The sequence below is a fragment of the Protopterus annectens genome, chromosome 6.part0 (genome assembly GCF_019279795.1).
Source record: "Protopterus annectens isolate FY-2018-M chromosome 6.part0, PAN1.0, whole genome shotgun sequence".
Lineage (NCBI taxonomy): Eukaryota > Metazoa > Chordata > Ceratodontiformes > Protopteridae > Protopterus > Protopterus annectens.
Genome location: NC_056737.1, coordinates 1,802,231,022 through 1,802,246,848, shown reverse-complemented (window position 1 = coordinate 1,802,246,848; position 15,827 = coordinate 1,802,231,022). Strand labels below are relative to the sequence as shown.

Here is a 15,827-nt window from a genome sequence, read left to right as displayed (position 1 = left end):
GCTACTCCCCTTAGAACTCACCACTGTCACAACCTCAAACAACTAAACTGGCTAGAGCTTAACAACCACATACTCTACCAACAATTACTAGTCATTCACAAGACCCTTCACTTCCCAGATAATACTCCTAGCCTGGCTAGACTGATTTCTCCTTATAAAAATCTAGCCACACTTCGCACTGCTAATAAACTCCTACTATCCTCAACTAAATCTTACAATAAAGCTGGAGATGCATTAATTTCAAATTCCATAGGTAAACATTGGAATCAACTACCTCAACATATGACTAATCAAGACTCTACCGCACTCTTCAAAAAACATATCAAGGAACATCTTAAAACTCTATGGCTATGTCCTTGTACTAATCCTGACTGAAAGTATGTCTCCCCACATTAATTTTTGCTACCCTTCCCCCTCACTGAGCTCAAACTTACACTTCTATTTTTGAGAGTTACTTCTTAAAAGCTAGCCTATTTTTAAAATTGTTGTACTTATCTTATATGTTCTTAGATTTGACTTTGTAATCTCTCTTTTTAAACTTTTAAACTTTTATATTGTTTTATAATAACTTTTTGTGATATATCAGTGATATTTTTTTTCACATGTAGTGGAGCTTTTCTCCCCGGGCCTCTACTGTAAACGGATATATATCCAGTTGGACTAGCCCGGTCAACAAATGTAAAATAAAATAAAAAATAAGTGTAGAGGTACTGGAGTTGGGTGGAAATTGGGGGCAGTGTAGGGGAGTGGAGTGAGGCTGCAGATCAAATGGAGTGGGCATAGCCAAGGAGAAGGAAGAGGAGTAGTCAGAAAAAAAATCAGTGAGACATGAAGCAGACTCAAAAGTAAGGAGACACCAGGGGTTAGGCACTGGGTTCCTGTTTAACTGTAGTATGGTATAGGTAAACTGAGAATTTACTCGGGTATGGGACTAAGGATGGGCAGATATAAATTGACTGTAAATGCTTTCTAAATATTAAAGCCTTTCAAAATATTGACATGGAGACAAGTGTTAGAGCCTTATTAGATATTAACATTGAAGAGAGGGTAGTTTGTGGATAAAGTGGTACTTCCAGTTGTCTGGAAGTGGTATTTCTAGACTGAACACTAGGAAAAATGTGTCAGTCTCCCTTCTGACTAAACTTTTCTTCACCTTTTTTCTAGTCTACCTCATTGTCTTATAGTTACCCTTTTGACCAGAGAACCTGGCTTTTTGTTTTATGTGTAGCATATGTCAATGGGGTGCTTTGCATTGCTGTTTGTTCTTCTTTCAAGATGTGTTTACCATGCTGCAGAATTTATGTAACAGATTTGTACAAAGCTGAAGTAAAATTCCTTGTAAGTTCTAGCTTTTAGAGAAATCTCTAAATCAACTCAGATATGATTAGATCTGTGTCATATAGCAGCTGCAAAAAAAAACTTTTTCTCTGAGCATCCTGCTATTGTGCTACTGTTCAAATAACTAAGCTCAAATTTAGCGTTCAAATGGTCACAGGGCAAGCATCTAAGCTACATGCAAAATATCGGATTACTGTGCAAATATCTTAGGGCTGCATCTTCAAAAAAGCATATTTTTTCTGCCACACTATAATTTTTCAATTTGCCCAACGTGCAGGATTTTTTCTCAATATATGATAGTATGCCAGTTTTACTGCATGGTGATTTTTTTCATCGCAGAACTGTTAAAACTATAAAGTTACAATTACATGCAAAAGAACAATATGAGTTAAGTTTGTGTGTCATCAGTTAATGGCGTAAACCAGAGTACAACCATTCTAAATAACTAATACTTGTAACAGGAATAGCAATGTACATGTCCGATACCAGGCTGGACATTAACAATGGAGAAAGTAAATATAGCAAAGATGCCATAACTAGCAAGCCAGTATCTTTGCAACTACAGCTGCATGGTTAGTTACTCCTTGGCAGCAATTTATTTGTTTTACCACTAGAGTTGTACTATATTGTGCTTCCCTTGCATAAAAAATGTTTTGTTACAGTAAGTTGCCATTCACAAAAGGCAGATGGCAGCAAGCGTATGTGCTTCCAAGTCCTATGGGAGAAGGGATTCACTTCCTTGTTTTCAATGCACAACAAGTTAAATGTGTAACCTGTACCTTGGTATGCTGATTACTCCTGGTGCTTTCTGTTCTGAAGCCATGAAGAAGCAGGTGGCTGCTGACAGTTGGAGGAAACCCACATGAAAAGAGAGGGCCTGCTGTGCCTGGAGTCAAATTCATACACCTCAAGATAGCAGCAACTCAGTGTTCAATGCCTTGGGCTCCAACACTGAGTCTCCCCCAAACCTGCTGTACCCAACCAAGCCCTGCCAAGGTTTATGTCTGTCTCCAAAGATCACTGACAACGTGCCTTTTTTACATATCCCGTTTTTACTCTCTTTGACATTGCCCATTAGCCTAATATGCAAACTTCAAATGGGCTGTAGCAGCTTGGGAGCCAAGCTTAATATACTGAAACATTTGCCCTGCCTGTATATACAGTACACAGGCACTAGACTCACTATACCTGTTGAGTAGCAGGTAACATGTTCAATTGTCATGTTATGTGTTTTGATCTTCAAGCACAATCTTGTACATGGCAGATGCTTTTGGCAGATTGCCTACTGACACAAAAACAGATGTATTCAATATGTGCAGTAAGTGCTGAAGATTCACTGAGCTGGTTCATTTGAGATGTGGATGAGGTAGGGTAAATAATTGCCTTGTAGTGTTAGAAAAACTATCTCCAGATGTCTAGGTGTACTATCAGAAAAGTGGCTAGCACATGCTGGTTCCTACATCCTGCAATACATCAACCAGTGTATGAATTCCTGTTCTTATCCACGTATTACATTGTGTTCTAGAACATTCTGTTCACAAGCAGGATGACCCTAGATGAGAATGACCTGCTCACACAGGTAGCATAGCTTGCTGCATCTTCAGAAAACTTTCTAGGTTGCATGCATTGCTAATCTGTAGTGTCAAGGGTATAAGTGTTACATCTTGCAGTGTAGCCACTCAGTATTTAATATGAGGTGCTCCCACACATAATAGCTCCATTCAGGCAGGTGTTGAATCCTTGGAAATTGTGAGAATTTTTTGTACAGCTACTGAAATAGCATACTCCATCAGGGTTGGTCTGCGCTGCCCCCACCCACATTGGTATGCAACACACCATATTCCACAATTTATTTCACTTGCCTTCCAAAATGAACTGCAACACAAGCTTCTCAAACTTTATTACCCATTTTTTACCAAAACAGACAGGGATATGCCAAATTGCAGAGAGTATTTTTAGTACTATCCTGTTCGATTCTCGGCTGGAGTGCCTTCTGTGTGGAGTCTGCATGTCCTCCCCGCGGTCAAGTGGCATTCGAAAGACATGCGTGAATGGGCGTGCCTTCGCTGAAGGTTGGGCATCAGGCTGCAACTCAGCACCATAAAAATCTACTGCCAATCATTAGCAGACTGGAGTTCCGCTGTGGCGATCCCTAACCGGGAAAAGCCAAAAAGACAAACATTTTTAGTACTATCGCCATTTCTATCACAAACGTTCTCTCAATAAGCAATAATTTTAATCACCTCCAAAAATAAGTCTTGCTAAATAATACTTGCCACTGGATAGAAATGTTCAGGTCTGGAATCTTGGTTACTGAAGCATATGTCCTTATCCAAGGATACCTGGGGGATACTTTGGTACCAGGTAAAGGATTCTCTGCTTGCATATGAAACCCTAGCTTGGCCCTTCCATTAATTGCAAACATTTTTGTTTTCTACTTATAATGCCTGTAACTCCTTAACAAAGTGTGATGAGTGCAAGTGACAAGGTAGATGCTCTGTACAGGGCTTGCATGTATCACATTGATGAGGAGGGTGAAGGTGTGGTCCATACTAAAGTGAACCTTGAAGAACCTGGCTTGGGATGGGTGCATTAGGAAATAGATGCATGCAGTCTACTAAGATTGAGGCATATAACTTGACCTCTGTATTTAGTAAAGAAATTGGCTTATCATTTTCTACTAAGGAGACATCTTTTCCCAATTTGAGCAACATCACAAGATTCCTTAAGTGATTGTGGTACACAGACCATGTCCAATATTTCTTAAAAAGGTGACAATGCAGGCTCTTGAAATTCATCTAAGAAAATTTTGTATATTTGTGTTGTTAGTCCATCAGGCCAGGTGATTTAAATGCATTTTCTGAGGAATATGAATTCTGGAACTAGAATTAGTGACTGAAATCCTCAACAGCTTTCAAGAAAACCACAACTTCCATGGTAAAAAGACCAACCGTATAATCATATATCAGGATCAGATGAGACTTATGAGTTACTCATATACAGACAAGCACACACACACACACACACACACACACACACACACACACACACACACACACACACACACACACACACACACACACACACACACACACAGACACATCTGGTCACAAGCATGGATTCATGCATACACATATCCACCCCACAAGCATGGGTGCACAGGTGCACACATACACACACACACACACACACACACACAAGTTATAATGTATTTATCAAAATTAAATGAATCCATAAGGTATAAAAAATGCCAGCACTGGAATGAGAAGACCTGCAGGATGCACTTTGTACCATAACGTCCTGAACATTCATGTACATATACTGACATTGGACTACCTAAAACATCCTAAATTCTCCTTTAAAGTGACAGAGCACAGTTACTGTGCTCTAGTCCACATTTGATTATTAATGTTATTGCCATGCAGTAGCCCAAGCCCTGGTTATGACTTATCTGGCCCCTCTGACCTTTCATGGTGACAAAATATTCTCCAGTTATTGTGACAATGTCTGTGTTCAAGGTCATCTTTTCTCTTTTACAGTACTTGGAGTGTCATCTGATTCACTCTGATACATACTTTGTTCTCCTCTAGATGCTTTGTTTTTATCAAGCCTGACTACTGCAAGATGGCTGTATTGTAAGGGCAAGCCTTGTTATCCTCTCAGTTCTTTGTAGCTGATTTTAACATGGCAGTCTCCCCTAACATCTGCTTCATCAGCACAGTAAGAACCTTACTCATCCAGTGCAACAAATAGGACAGTTTCAATGATTCCTGCTGCATCATCACTTTGATCTGGGTGCTCCTTAATCACAACCATGGCTGTTTAAGCAAGCCTTTAATTCTGGCATCAAACGCATATCCTGAGGGAAAGCTGCAGAACTTGGTATGGGACAATTAAGTTAGTAAAATGACCTTATTATGCCCCGAGGTAGCAGAACTAACAGATTAAGCTGCTGTTCTGCTACAGCCATCTGCAGCCCTAGTAATGTGTTACGGTATGTCATATCTTTGTAATTCATGTAGATAAACACTTTTAGTTATACTTCTTCCTTTCCTCTTCGTCTTCATTTTGTTACACATATAAATACTAAGCAATACACAGTGTAATCTCACATTTTAACAAGCCTTTAAATAATGAAAATATGTTCACTAAAGATCTGCTGTATCAATGCAGAAAATATTATCAAATAATGACACATTTGGCAACTTTTATTATATTAATTTTTTATCTACATTTCACATCTAAGTTTCACCATAAAATAATATTGTTTTTTCTTTGACATACTGTTGCCTACTTTTTATTAATCTTCGGTCTGGTTATATATCAAGACAAAAAGATAAACAAAGGATCAGCAATAGAAATGCCTCTAAAGTGAACATCTGCAAATGTTTTTCAATGTTTGTTCAGTGGCAGGTGTATTTACAATGTTAGAGAACACAGATATCATTTTTATCAAATATTCTGTACTAATGAAAGATTTCAATGTCTGTTATAGGGTGCCCGTGGTCCACCTGGTATTGATGGAGAACCTGGAATTCCTGGTCAGCCTGGAGAACCTGGTCCACCTGGGCATCCCGGTCATCCCAGCTTAGAGTCGGTAAGATCCTGTAACATGTTATTACTGAACAAAGCCATGTTGTTATATCATGACATAGTTATATCTCCTGCTGAATTATAACACGTGCCATTTAGGTAGTAGTCCTACCTAGTCTGCTATTATTTGATGGCTGGGAATGTCTTCTTGGAAAAACATAGTATTCAATGTACAGCATGTAAGTGATATTGATTTCCAAAGAGCCTAACTTCTTGTTTGTGCATTATACTCAAGAGCACTATATGAAATGAAATCAAACAACGGTATGTTCTGAAGTTTTCCTAGTTTCACATTAATGCTTTTTATTATTTTAAGCTGTGTTATATATCACATCCAACAGCACATCTAGCGATGAAACAGTAAGTGTAGTCATGGTGCTATGGTACTGTCAGAATAATATAATTAAATATATCCACATCATGACAGCCAAGGAGATTACTGTTTTCTTTCTTACCACATCACCTTTAGGGTATTTGGTCTTTTAAGAGGCACCAGTTGATCAAAAGGAGTTTAGTGAGTAGGAGTATTTTAATTACTTTTAGGTCTGATGACCTCTGAAAACATTGTTAATTAGGGGGAAGTAAGCACCTGTTACTGCAAGGAGTGTAAGAGGTACTTGGAAAACAAAGTCGCTTTGAAGTTGTGATCAGTATGTAGATGTTGACTAATTCATTCTTTCTTTTTTTTTTTTTTTTTTTTTTTGATGAAATGATTAGTGCAATTTAGCCAACCACATCTAGATAAAATAGCATTTGCAATGCTATCTTTACAGCATATACAATATGTTATTGTAGTATTACTGGGAAGCACGTAATGAAGCCCAGTCAAACACATCATCTAGAACTGCACACTTATTTTTAATGGCTCTTCACTTAAGCCTGGAGAAGTGTATAGTTTTAATACATTCTGAATATCTTTAGGAGGGTATTTTTTTTGCTGAAACTTGTCAATACATTTTCAATCAGTCTTGCAAATCTGCAAGAATTTCACCTGGTTACATAAGGAATTACAACTATGTTATTTGGTGAGATGATAACTGGAATTCAAACAGTTGGGTATACTTGTAAAGCAGTATCCAAACAAAAGCCTGAATCCTGCCTTTATAATGTTTATATCATCTGTTGACGTTTAGAATATTTATGTACCTTTTGAAGTCAATAAGTCAGATGTACAAGATGAAAATGTCTTATGAAATTATTTGAATCTTTAAGCTTACTTGTGTGTGTGTATATATATATATATGTATATATATATATATATATATATATATGGTTCCCATTCAGAAGCCTGAAACATCATAAGCCTGAAAATCAAAATCCTGAAACCAAAAGCCTGAAAATTCAGAATCCTGAAAACTCAAAATCCTGAAAGCCCAAAATCCTGAAAGACCAAAATCCTGAAACTCAAAATCCTGAAAACACAAATAATGCTAATATGTCACTATAAAGACACTAATATCTACCAACTTACCCTGACCCTAACCCTAACCCTAAGGTCCGTCACTATCGCACACTCACCTGACCCGCACCCTAAACCTAACTCACTTAAACCGCCCCTAACCCCAATATTTGTCACTATTGCATACATGCCTAACCTGCGCCCTAACCCTAACTCACTTAAACCGCCCCTAACCCTAAAATAAAACCAACTGCACACTTACCTGACCCCAACGCATGACCTAACACCACAGGGCTAACAATAGCAAAGCCACAATGACATCAGTATGTCTATTTTGTGTTTTCAGGATTTTGAGTTTCAGGATTTTGGTCTTTCAGGATTTTGGGCTTTCAGGATTTTGAGTTTTCAGGATTCTGAATTTTCAGGCTTTTGGTTTCAGGATTTTGATTTTCAGGCTTATGATGTTTCAGGCTTCTGAATGGGAACCATATATATATATATAGTAAACAAATAAAAATAGTAGAACAGTTATATAGCTGCCTGTCTATGTAAACATTTGTCTAGCTATCTGTCCTATCTGTCTGTCTACCTCTTTGCCATTTTTTTTATTTATATAAGTACAAATAATACTAGTCCACATGGCAAAAAAATGCTTTTTTAATTTTATTTACATTTTGTTGATTGGTTTAGTCCCAGTAAGCCCATGGTATCTTTTTTTTTTTTTTTGGGGGGGGGGGGCATGAGTTGGTATTCATATTGAGAAGAGAAAAATGAAAAAAGCACTGGGATCTTCCACTAGTCTTTGGATGAGATGACGTGAATCACTCTTTGGAGATTCTAGGTAGCGCTCGAGGGCTGCTACTGCATTCCTGGGAATCTCATGATGGTAGGAGAGTACTGCAGAGCTGGATGGAGGAGCAGGAGAAAACTTACTGAATGAAGGAGACGGAGATGAAATAACTATTACATAGTTGCAAAATGGAGGACTGGAGACACAAGTGCTGATTAATTTACTGAACTGTGCAGAACAAAAGTAAGGAGACGAAGCAGAGTGGAATGATATGGTAGAGAGGGTATTACAGGAGGAAAAAGCTGAGAGCATTGAAATCAAAACAAATACTGTCAAAGAGGAAATACAGCAAGTTTTCTCAGCTGGTGGAGTAGCCGGTTTTAAGGGTTTACCTCTGTGACAGGGTTTTTATTACAGGAAAGAAGTTATGCAGATGCAGCAAGGCAAGGAAGAATGGAAGAAGGAACTGAGAGGGGACAAAAAATTGTAGCTTCTCAAAAGCTATAGACAAGATTACCAGTGGTAAAAGTAAAAATGATGGCAGCATGAAGATTTATGACATTATAGACTGTATTATTTTATCAGCAGGATTTGACATTAAAGGGATAACAGCATTCGTTTATTTGGGGTTGAACATTTTTGTGAAGTGACATTTGAAAGTTGTAACTTGCTGGAAAAATTATGACTTCGACTGAAAAAAGAACTACAATAGTACTATAGAAAGATTATTTCAGAGCTTAGGACTACAACTAAAAAAGGAAACATATATGCAATTTAGGACTTCATATATGGATGAGCATGAGTTAAAACTGTTTTCCTTTCACTGCACAGTAAAGTACATGAAGTTAAAAAAATATATGATAAAATAAATATATAGACTTGGGAGTGGGGAGTATGGATAACGTTGCATGTTAAGGATGAGAAAATGTGACATATTTCAAGTATGATAACTGTGAATGGTAAGAGAGGATTTGGCAGGTACTGGGCCAACCTAAAGCATGTTATTTCTGAGAAGAGGAAAATCTTTTACAACACAGTAACAAATGGAGATGTGGGCAATGTGGGAAGAGGGGACATATAGCAAAAAATGTAAGCCTGTTCATAGAAAAGAAAAAGAATTTGGACACTTCTGGTTTGACTGTCCCATATTAAAGAAGGAAAGAGTAGGTGAAGAGGAAAGCTCAGAAGATGAACAGTAGAAAATATTGCTACAGAAGGTGGTATGGAAGAAGGGGATACTGAAGAAAGCTTAAATAGTGAAGTGGTAGTTTGAGAAGAAATAGTTGAAATTGCAGTTATTAATACAGAGGAAGAGAACAGATATGCAATTTTAGAAAATGAAGACAGGTCAAGAACAAGAACAGTATAGTAAAAAAATTGTTGGAGGGTTAGGGGAAGGAAAAGAAAAACACGATCCGGAATAAAATACAAAAAAGGAGAAAGATGATATAGGAATTTTAGCATTAAATGCAAATATCATTAGAGACAATATAACAGGTTTTGTGGTGGTGGAATGGTTTAAAAATAAAAATTGATGTATTTTTGTTTTCAAAATACCAGAGGTAATAAAGAAGAAAAAAAAAGGAAAGAATACAGGCAGTATCAGGTGGTGGTTAATTGTTTGGTTGTTAAGAAATGAGACATAGTCTAGAATAAAAAATGAAGAAATAAGAATTCTAGATGTAACAATAGTAGTACTAGGAAGGGCGATGATATTGGAAACGAGAATGAGACAACAATGTGTACGATTATTGGTGAGTTATGCATATACTAACATGACAGAGAGAAAAGCGTTATCTGAAGAAATTAAAAAATGCATTAGTAAATATGACACTAGAGATAATAGTCGATTTTAACTGTCACCTGACAAAAGAAAAGGGGTCAGTCACGCACTATATTAAAATAATGTGAGAATTAGTAAAATGTGGAGAATTAAAGGTAAGAATGACTAGAGAATGGACATATAAAAGGCAAATGTTTAAGACTGCAGTTGATTATATAGTTTACTCTAAAGACATAAAACTGTGTGGAGTCTGCATGTCCTTCCCATGGTCGAGTGGCCTCCGAAAGACATGCGTGAATGGGCATGCCTTTACTGAAGGTTGGGCGTCAAGCTGGCAACTCGGCACCATAAAAATCGGCTGCCAAACATTAGCGGACCGGAGTTCCGCTGTGGTGACCCCTAACCGGGAAAAGCCAAAAAAACAAACAACAACTCTATAGACATAAAACAAGTAACAGGGGGAATATAGATGTCAGAGTTTTCATATCTTAGAAGCATGGGCTGGAATAGGGGAAGACAGTGAAATAATAAAGGAAGCAAAGGGATAAAGATATTAACTGCAGAGTTTAAAAATGAGGCAGAAATTATAAGAGAGAACAAAATATTATGGAAGGGTATATGATACTGAGACCATTTTATAAAAATGGGCACAGTGGTAGGCAGAGTGTAAGCAGAAGTGTAAGACTGCATTTAGAAGTGGAAGGAAGAATGAAAAAAGCAATAAGATGAAATTTAAAGACATTTTACAAAATTATGACAAAAGGCTAGAACAAGGAAGTGACAAAATAAGAGAAATAGAAAAACAAATGTATGAAGAGAACAGAGAAAAAGTAAAAATGATGTTATATAGGCAAATATTTTTTTCTTTGGAAAAGAAGTAAAAATGAGAGAAAGAAAGATGTGTGCTATCTTACATGGCAAAAAGACATAAAATGTAAACACAAAGCTATTATGGAGGGGGATTCTTATCACTTCACTCAAAGACCATTTCACTGACACCAAATCACCTAAAGTTCATTTCACCTAAAACTCATTTCACCTAAAACTCATTTCACCTAAAACTCATTTCACTGACAAGTAGTACTCTAAGGAAAGTTAAAGGTGTATGCCCTTTTCCGAACTGTAATGTGAGCCTGGTGTTAGTATATATAGTTGGGGGGTGGGATCACAGGCCACCACCTAGTTGGCTTTTACCAAATAATGCAAAACAAAACCAGACAACAGAAAACCAAATTTAGTGGGGGGCTATGACCACCACACACCCCAATGTGGGAGTCTGTGCCCCCACACCCCCTAACTATATATACTAACACCAGGATCGCACTACAATGGGGAAAAGGACATATACCTTTGACTTGCCTTAGAGTACTACTTGTCAGTGAAATGAGTTTTAGGTGAAATTAACTTTCTGTAGGTGAAATGAACTTTCAGTGAAATGAACTTTAGGTGATTTGGTCTCAGTGAAATGGGTGTCAGTGAAATGGTCTTTCAGTGAAGTGATATGAATCCTATGGAGGTGGTATAGAATTTTGTAGAGAAAATGCATGCTAAAGAGAAATGGATGGGCAAGAAGGATGGAAAGTGAAACAAATATCTGAAAAGTAAAAAAAAAATAGAAAATCGTATAACAAAAGAAGAAACAGAGAAGGTAACAAAAGAAGGTAGGAATGATTCAATACCAGAATTGGATTGTATAACCTGTGAGTATTATAATGAAAAAAAATAAAGATGACATTGAAGTTTTTTTAAATATTAAATAAATAGCTGAAGGAAGGTATAGGTTCATAGGTGTGCAGAAAGCTAATAATGCCTAGCCATGCATCCCAAGTCACTGACAAGTTCTGGTACCCTAGATAAGTGTAAGCAGGGCTTTGGGAGATGAAACATTTACAACCAAAGGCATGGGAGATAGATTACAGGCTGCCTGTGTCCATTAGAGACATAGGTGTCAAACCAGGGATGAATTTCCTGTTCCCCATCCAATTGTCCAAGTTGTACTTGAATTGGGTTAGGAAGGAACTCTGCATCACATGGATGAGGTACCTGTTTCAGAGAAGGTGTAGTCTCTGGATTATATACCTGTCTCTCCTGCAGGTCCTTTGTGTATTGCAGGCAAGGGTTAACTTTTTAGAACTGGTAATTCTGGTGCTGTTTGTTTTGTGGATATGAAGGACATCCATCAGGGTGGGGTCTGACAGTGCCTTGCTATGCCAGGAATAGATCTCCTATCAACAGAGTACAGGGTAGTCCTTGAGGTAGTCTGCAAAAGACATGTTACTTAACACCCTCTATTATTTTTGTGAGAAGCCTCTGTGGAAGTTCCGGTTGTTGGATGAGCCTGGTTAGGTGCATACCAAAGGGGTCATTGTACTCAATGATAGGTCTGATGGATGCCAAATATAGTGGAACAATGACCTCCATGGACCCCATCCCATATCTTTGTTTATACGTTACACAACATAGAATTATTTCCTCACTACTGTAGACACATGATGGTCCAAGACTAGATTACTGTCTATGTGTATCCCCAAGTCTGTAACTACTGGGTCAACTCTTAGCGGTGTGTTTTCAATATAATAGTTACAAGGGATGAATGACTTCTTGAAGGATACTGTTATGCAGTCCTTGGTATTTAGTTTTAGTCCATGGCTCTGACACTATTTATTTCTCAATGTCAGCCCTTCCTGGTGAACATTTTTGTTGGTGAAGGATGCTATGACTGCTTCTAATTTGAAATCATCTGCAAATGTTGTCAGCCAGAGGCCATTGACCTGGCCTTGAATTCGGACAAGTAAATGGCAAAATGGAGCAGTCCCAGGATCAGTTCCTGATGGAATCCACTTGTAACTGGTCTCTTTGTAGAGGTGGACTCCCCAGTTGTAACTGCCTGGCTTCGGTCTGTGAGCCAGCTCACTATCCACTGGGTCACATAAGGGTTTATTCCTAATCTCTTGAATTTGTCAACAATGCCTAAGTAAGTATTGTGTCAAATACCTTAGCCAGCTCAAGGTAGACTGTGTGAACTGTTTTGCCCTCATCCATTGGTTTGGTGACCTTCTCAAAGAAGTCCACCAGTTTGAGTAGGCATGACCTGCGCTTGACAAAACCAAACTGGGTTCGATCCAGTATCTGGAGGTTTCCTATGCCATTATTGATCATTTCCATGATATTCTTTCCATGGTTTTCATATGAGACTAGTGCAACGTATAAGTCTCTAGTATCCAGGCTCTGTACTTGGCCCATCAATTCCAGGAGCCTGATAGTTCATGATTTCATGCTATTTAGAAGCCATACTGAGATATTGTCTGGGTGCACTGATCCAGTGTTCTTGGCCTTAAAAGGGGTATTAAGGACCTGTTTCCTAGTTATAGTAGGGGAGTTACATTTTATGCTATTTCCTGAGGGGAGACTGAGGGTGAAAGAGGGGTAAAATTGGAGCTGAATTTGTTAGCCAGTAGGTTTGATATATCTTCTGGCTCAGTATTTGGTAGCTCTATTAATAATGAGGTCTGCACACAATTGTGTATTGTCTTTGAGATTGCAGACATTCTGAAGAATGCCTTGTGGTTTTCCTTAGCCTGGGAAGTCAAATGCACCTCAAATCTGACTTTGGCGGATTATCCTCTTAGTTGTTTGTTTAGTTTGATGAGAATGCTTTTATCCTGCTGGGTACTACACTTCCTAATATTTGCCATGATTTTAGAATAAGACACATGGTGGAGTGATAAAACATATATGGAAAAAGGATGAAACAAAAAATATAAAAAATTGATGATCTATAACACTAGGGAATGCTGACTATAAAATATGTATGAAAAAGCTACAAAAAGGATAGAGAGAGTATTGGGTGAGGTAATAAAGGTAGCATCTATGGCATAAAAAGAAGAAGGATTAAAACAAGGGTGAATTATATTGAAATACGTAGTAGAGAGTATACTGATAAAAATAAATAAGATTGATAGCATGTAAGATAGCTAAAGGCTTTGATGAAGTAAGCCATGAAACAATATGATAGATTTTAGAGACATCTGGTACAGCAGAAAAAAATGTTGATGCAATAAAGAATTTTTAAATGTTTTTAATGTCCTAATGAAATGTTATGAAAATTCACAAGTACTAGCTATCATAAATGAATGGATGGGGAAAAATAAGTGTTAAGAGAGTAATAATCTAGGGATGACCAATGAGTATCTGCTTATTTGTATTAGTATTGAATGCATTCATACAGCTATGTATGTATGAAATGATGGGGGCAAAATGGGAGATAGAAGGAAATGTTATAATACCATGCCTCTCAAATGTCCAGATTTTCACAGAATACCCAGATTTTTGCCTCATAATATTAGTTTGTACTTCATAAAATTTCTGTTTTTCTAGCAAATCACTGAGGATTGAAGTCACTAAATAATGATGCACATTTAAGGTTCAGACTTCACATCCCTCAGAAAAATGCATGCTAACACAAATCCTGTTATTCTAGCAACTTTCTAAGTATATAAGAGTAATGTTTAAAATCTAACCCAATTTTTGGGCCACTGTCTCCCATTATTTTAGATTTTCTTGACTAAGAAGTTAAGAGACATGGATAGCATCAGTATATATGATACCAGCAGATGATTTAGTTCTAATAACTAAAAATCAAAGGATGGATAAGTGAGATTGTAGGGTGGCACAGTGGATAGTGTTATCACCACACAGCAAGAGGTTCTCTGGTCAATTCTCAGCTGGGGTGGCCTTTGTGTAGAGCCTGCATACCCTCCCTATGTTCACTTGGGTTTCCGCTGGGTGCTTTGGTTTCTTCCACATTCCAAAGACATGCACTCGGTGGATACAGCTCTCAGCATTGGCTATAGGTGTGAGTGTGTGTGCGAGTGTATAGTGTGGAAGAATACCACAGTAAGACTAGCCACCCAGTGGTGTAAATCTTGGCTCTAAATGATTGCCACTGTTGAAGTGATAACCCAATCCCATGTGCAAAAATGGGAAAAAAGGTTGTGGATAGATGGATGGATGGATATGGTGAGCATGAAAGTATAATAAGCCAATGGGGTGAGAAAATGGAACAAATAAAAAAGTGATAGCTTGGTAGAAAAGGTTTTATTTATCATTTCAGAAAAATAAATATATATATTATATAGTTATGTATTATGAAAAACAGCTTATTTGTGGAGAATATATATGTTAAAATGAGTTATTACAAATGTTTTAGCTTCTTCTGGTTCTTAAGTCTGAACCCAGTGAGAAGATGCACTATATAAGCACATACATGAGTGTATGGATTGTGCCATCCCCAACAGAACTAAGATGCTATCCTCCAAAAAAAGAAAGCCAATCTGGTGGTCCCCTGCCATAAACAAACTCTACAACAGAAAGAAGAAGCTGGTGCAAAAAAGAGTAAAATCCCAATACTGGTGGAACTCCCTGGTCAGCTTCAGCAAGAAGCTGAGATCCCTCATAAAATCCCCCAAAGCCATTGATGAAAATAAAATCGCCACTGATTCCAAAGACAACCACAAAGCATTCTACAGCTATGTCAAGAATCTCAATATCAGCACTCAGATCTGATCTGAGCTACAGCACAATGGCACTAAATATACAGAACCAACTGATATTGCCAACATCCTGGCAGATAGGTTCAGTGCTAACTTTACCCCCTTCTCACCCTCCAAAGGGCTCATCTTAATACCAGAAAAATGCAAAGCCCCTGTAATCAAGAATAAACAAGTAAAGGCCGCAGTCTCCAAAGCCAAGAACACAGTATCCATGGGACTAGACAACATTCCACACTGCTTACTGCACAAACTAAAGAACTAACTGGCACCCCACCTAAGTACCATGTTCAATCATAGCCTCACCTTAGCCTATGTGCCTACTGAATGGAACACAGTGACAGTTATCCCACTCCACAAAGGGGGTGCCACCAC

General features: G+C 37.8%; 1 protein-coding gene across 1 annotated transcript in view; it reads left to right on the top strand.

Annotated features, from left to right (window-relative positions):
* Positions 1 to 15,827, top strand: part of COL5A2 (collagen type V alpha 2 chain) — a 738,909-nt gene that overhangs the window by 256,366 nt on the left and 466,716 nt on the right. Inside the window, exon 7 of the mRNA XM_044075160.1 lies at positions 5,834 to 5,935. Within this exon, the coding sequence (XP_043931095.1) occupies positions 5,834 to 5,935 (102 nt within the window). The remainder of the gene's footprint in view (positions 1 to 5,833; positions 5,936 to 15,827) is intronic.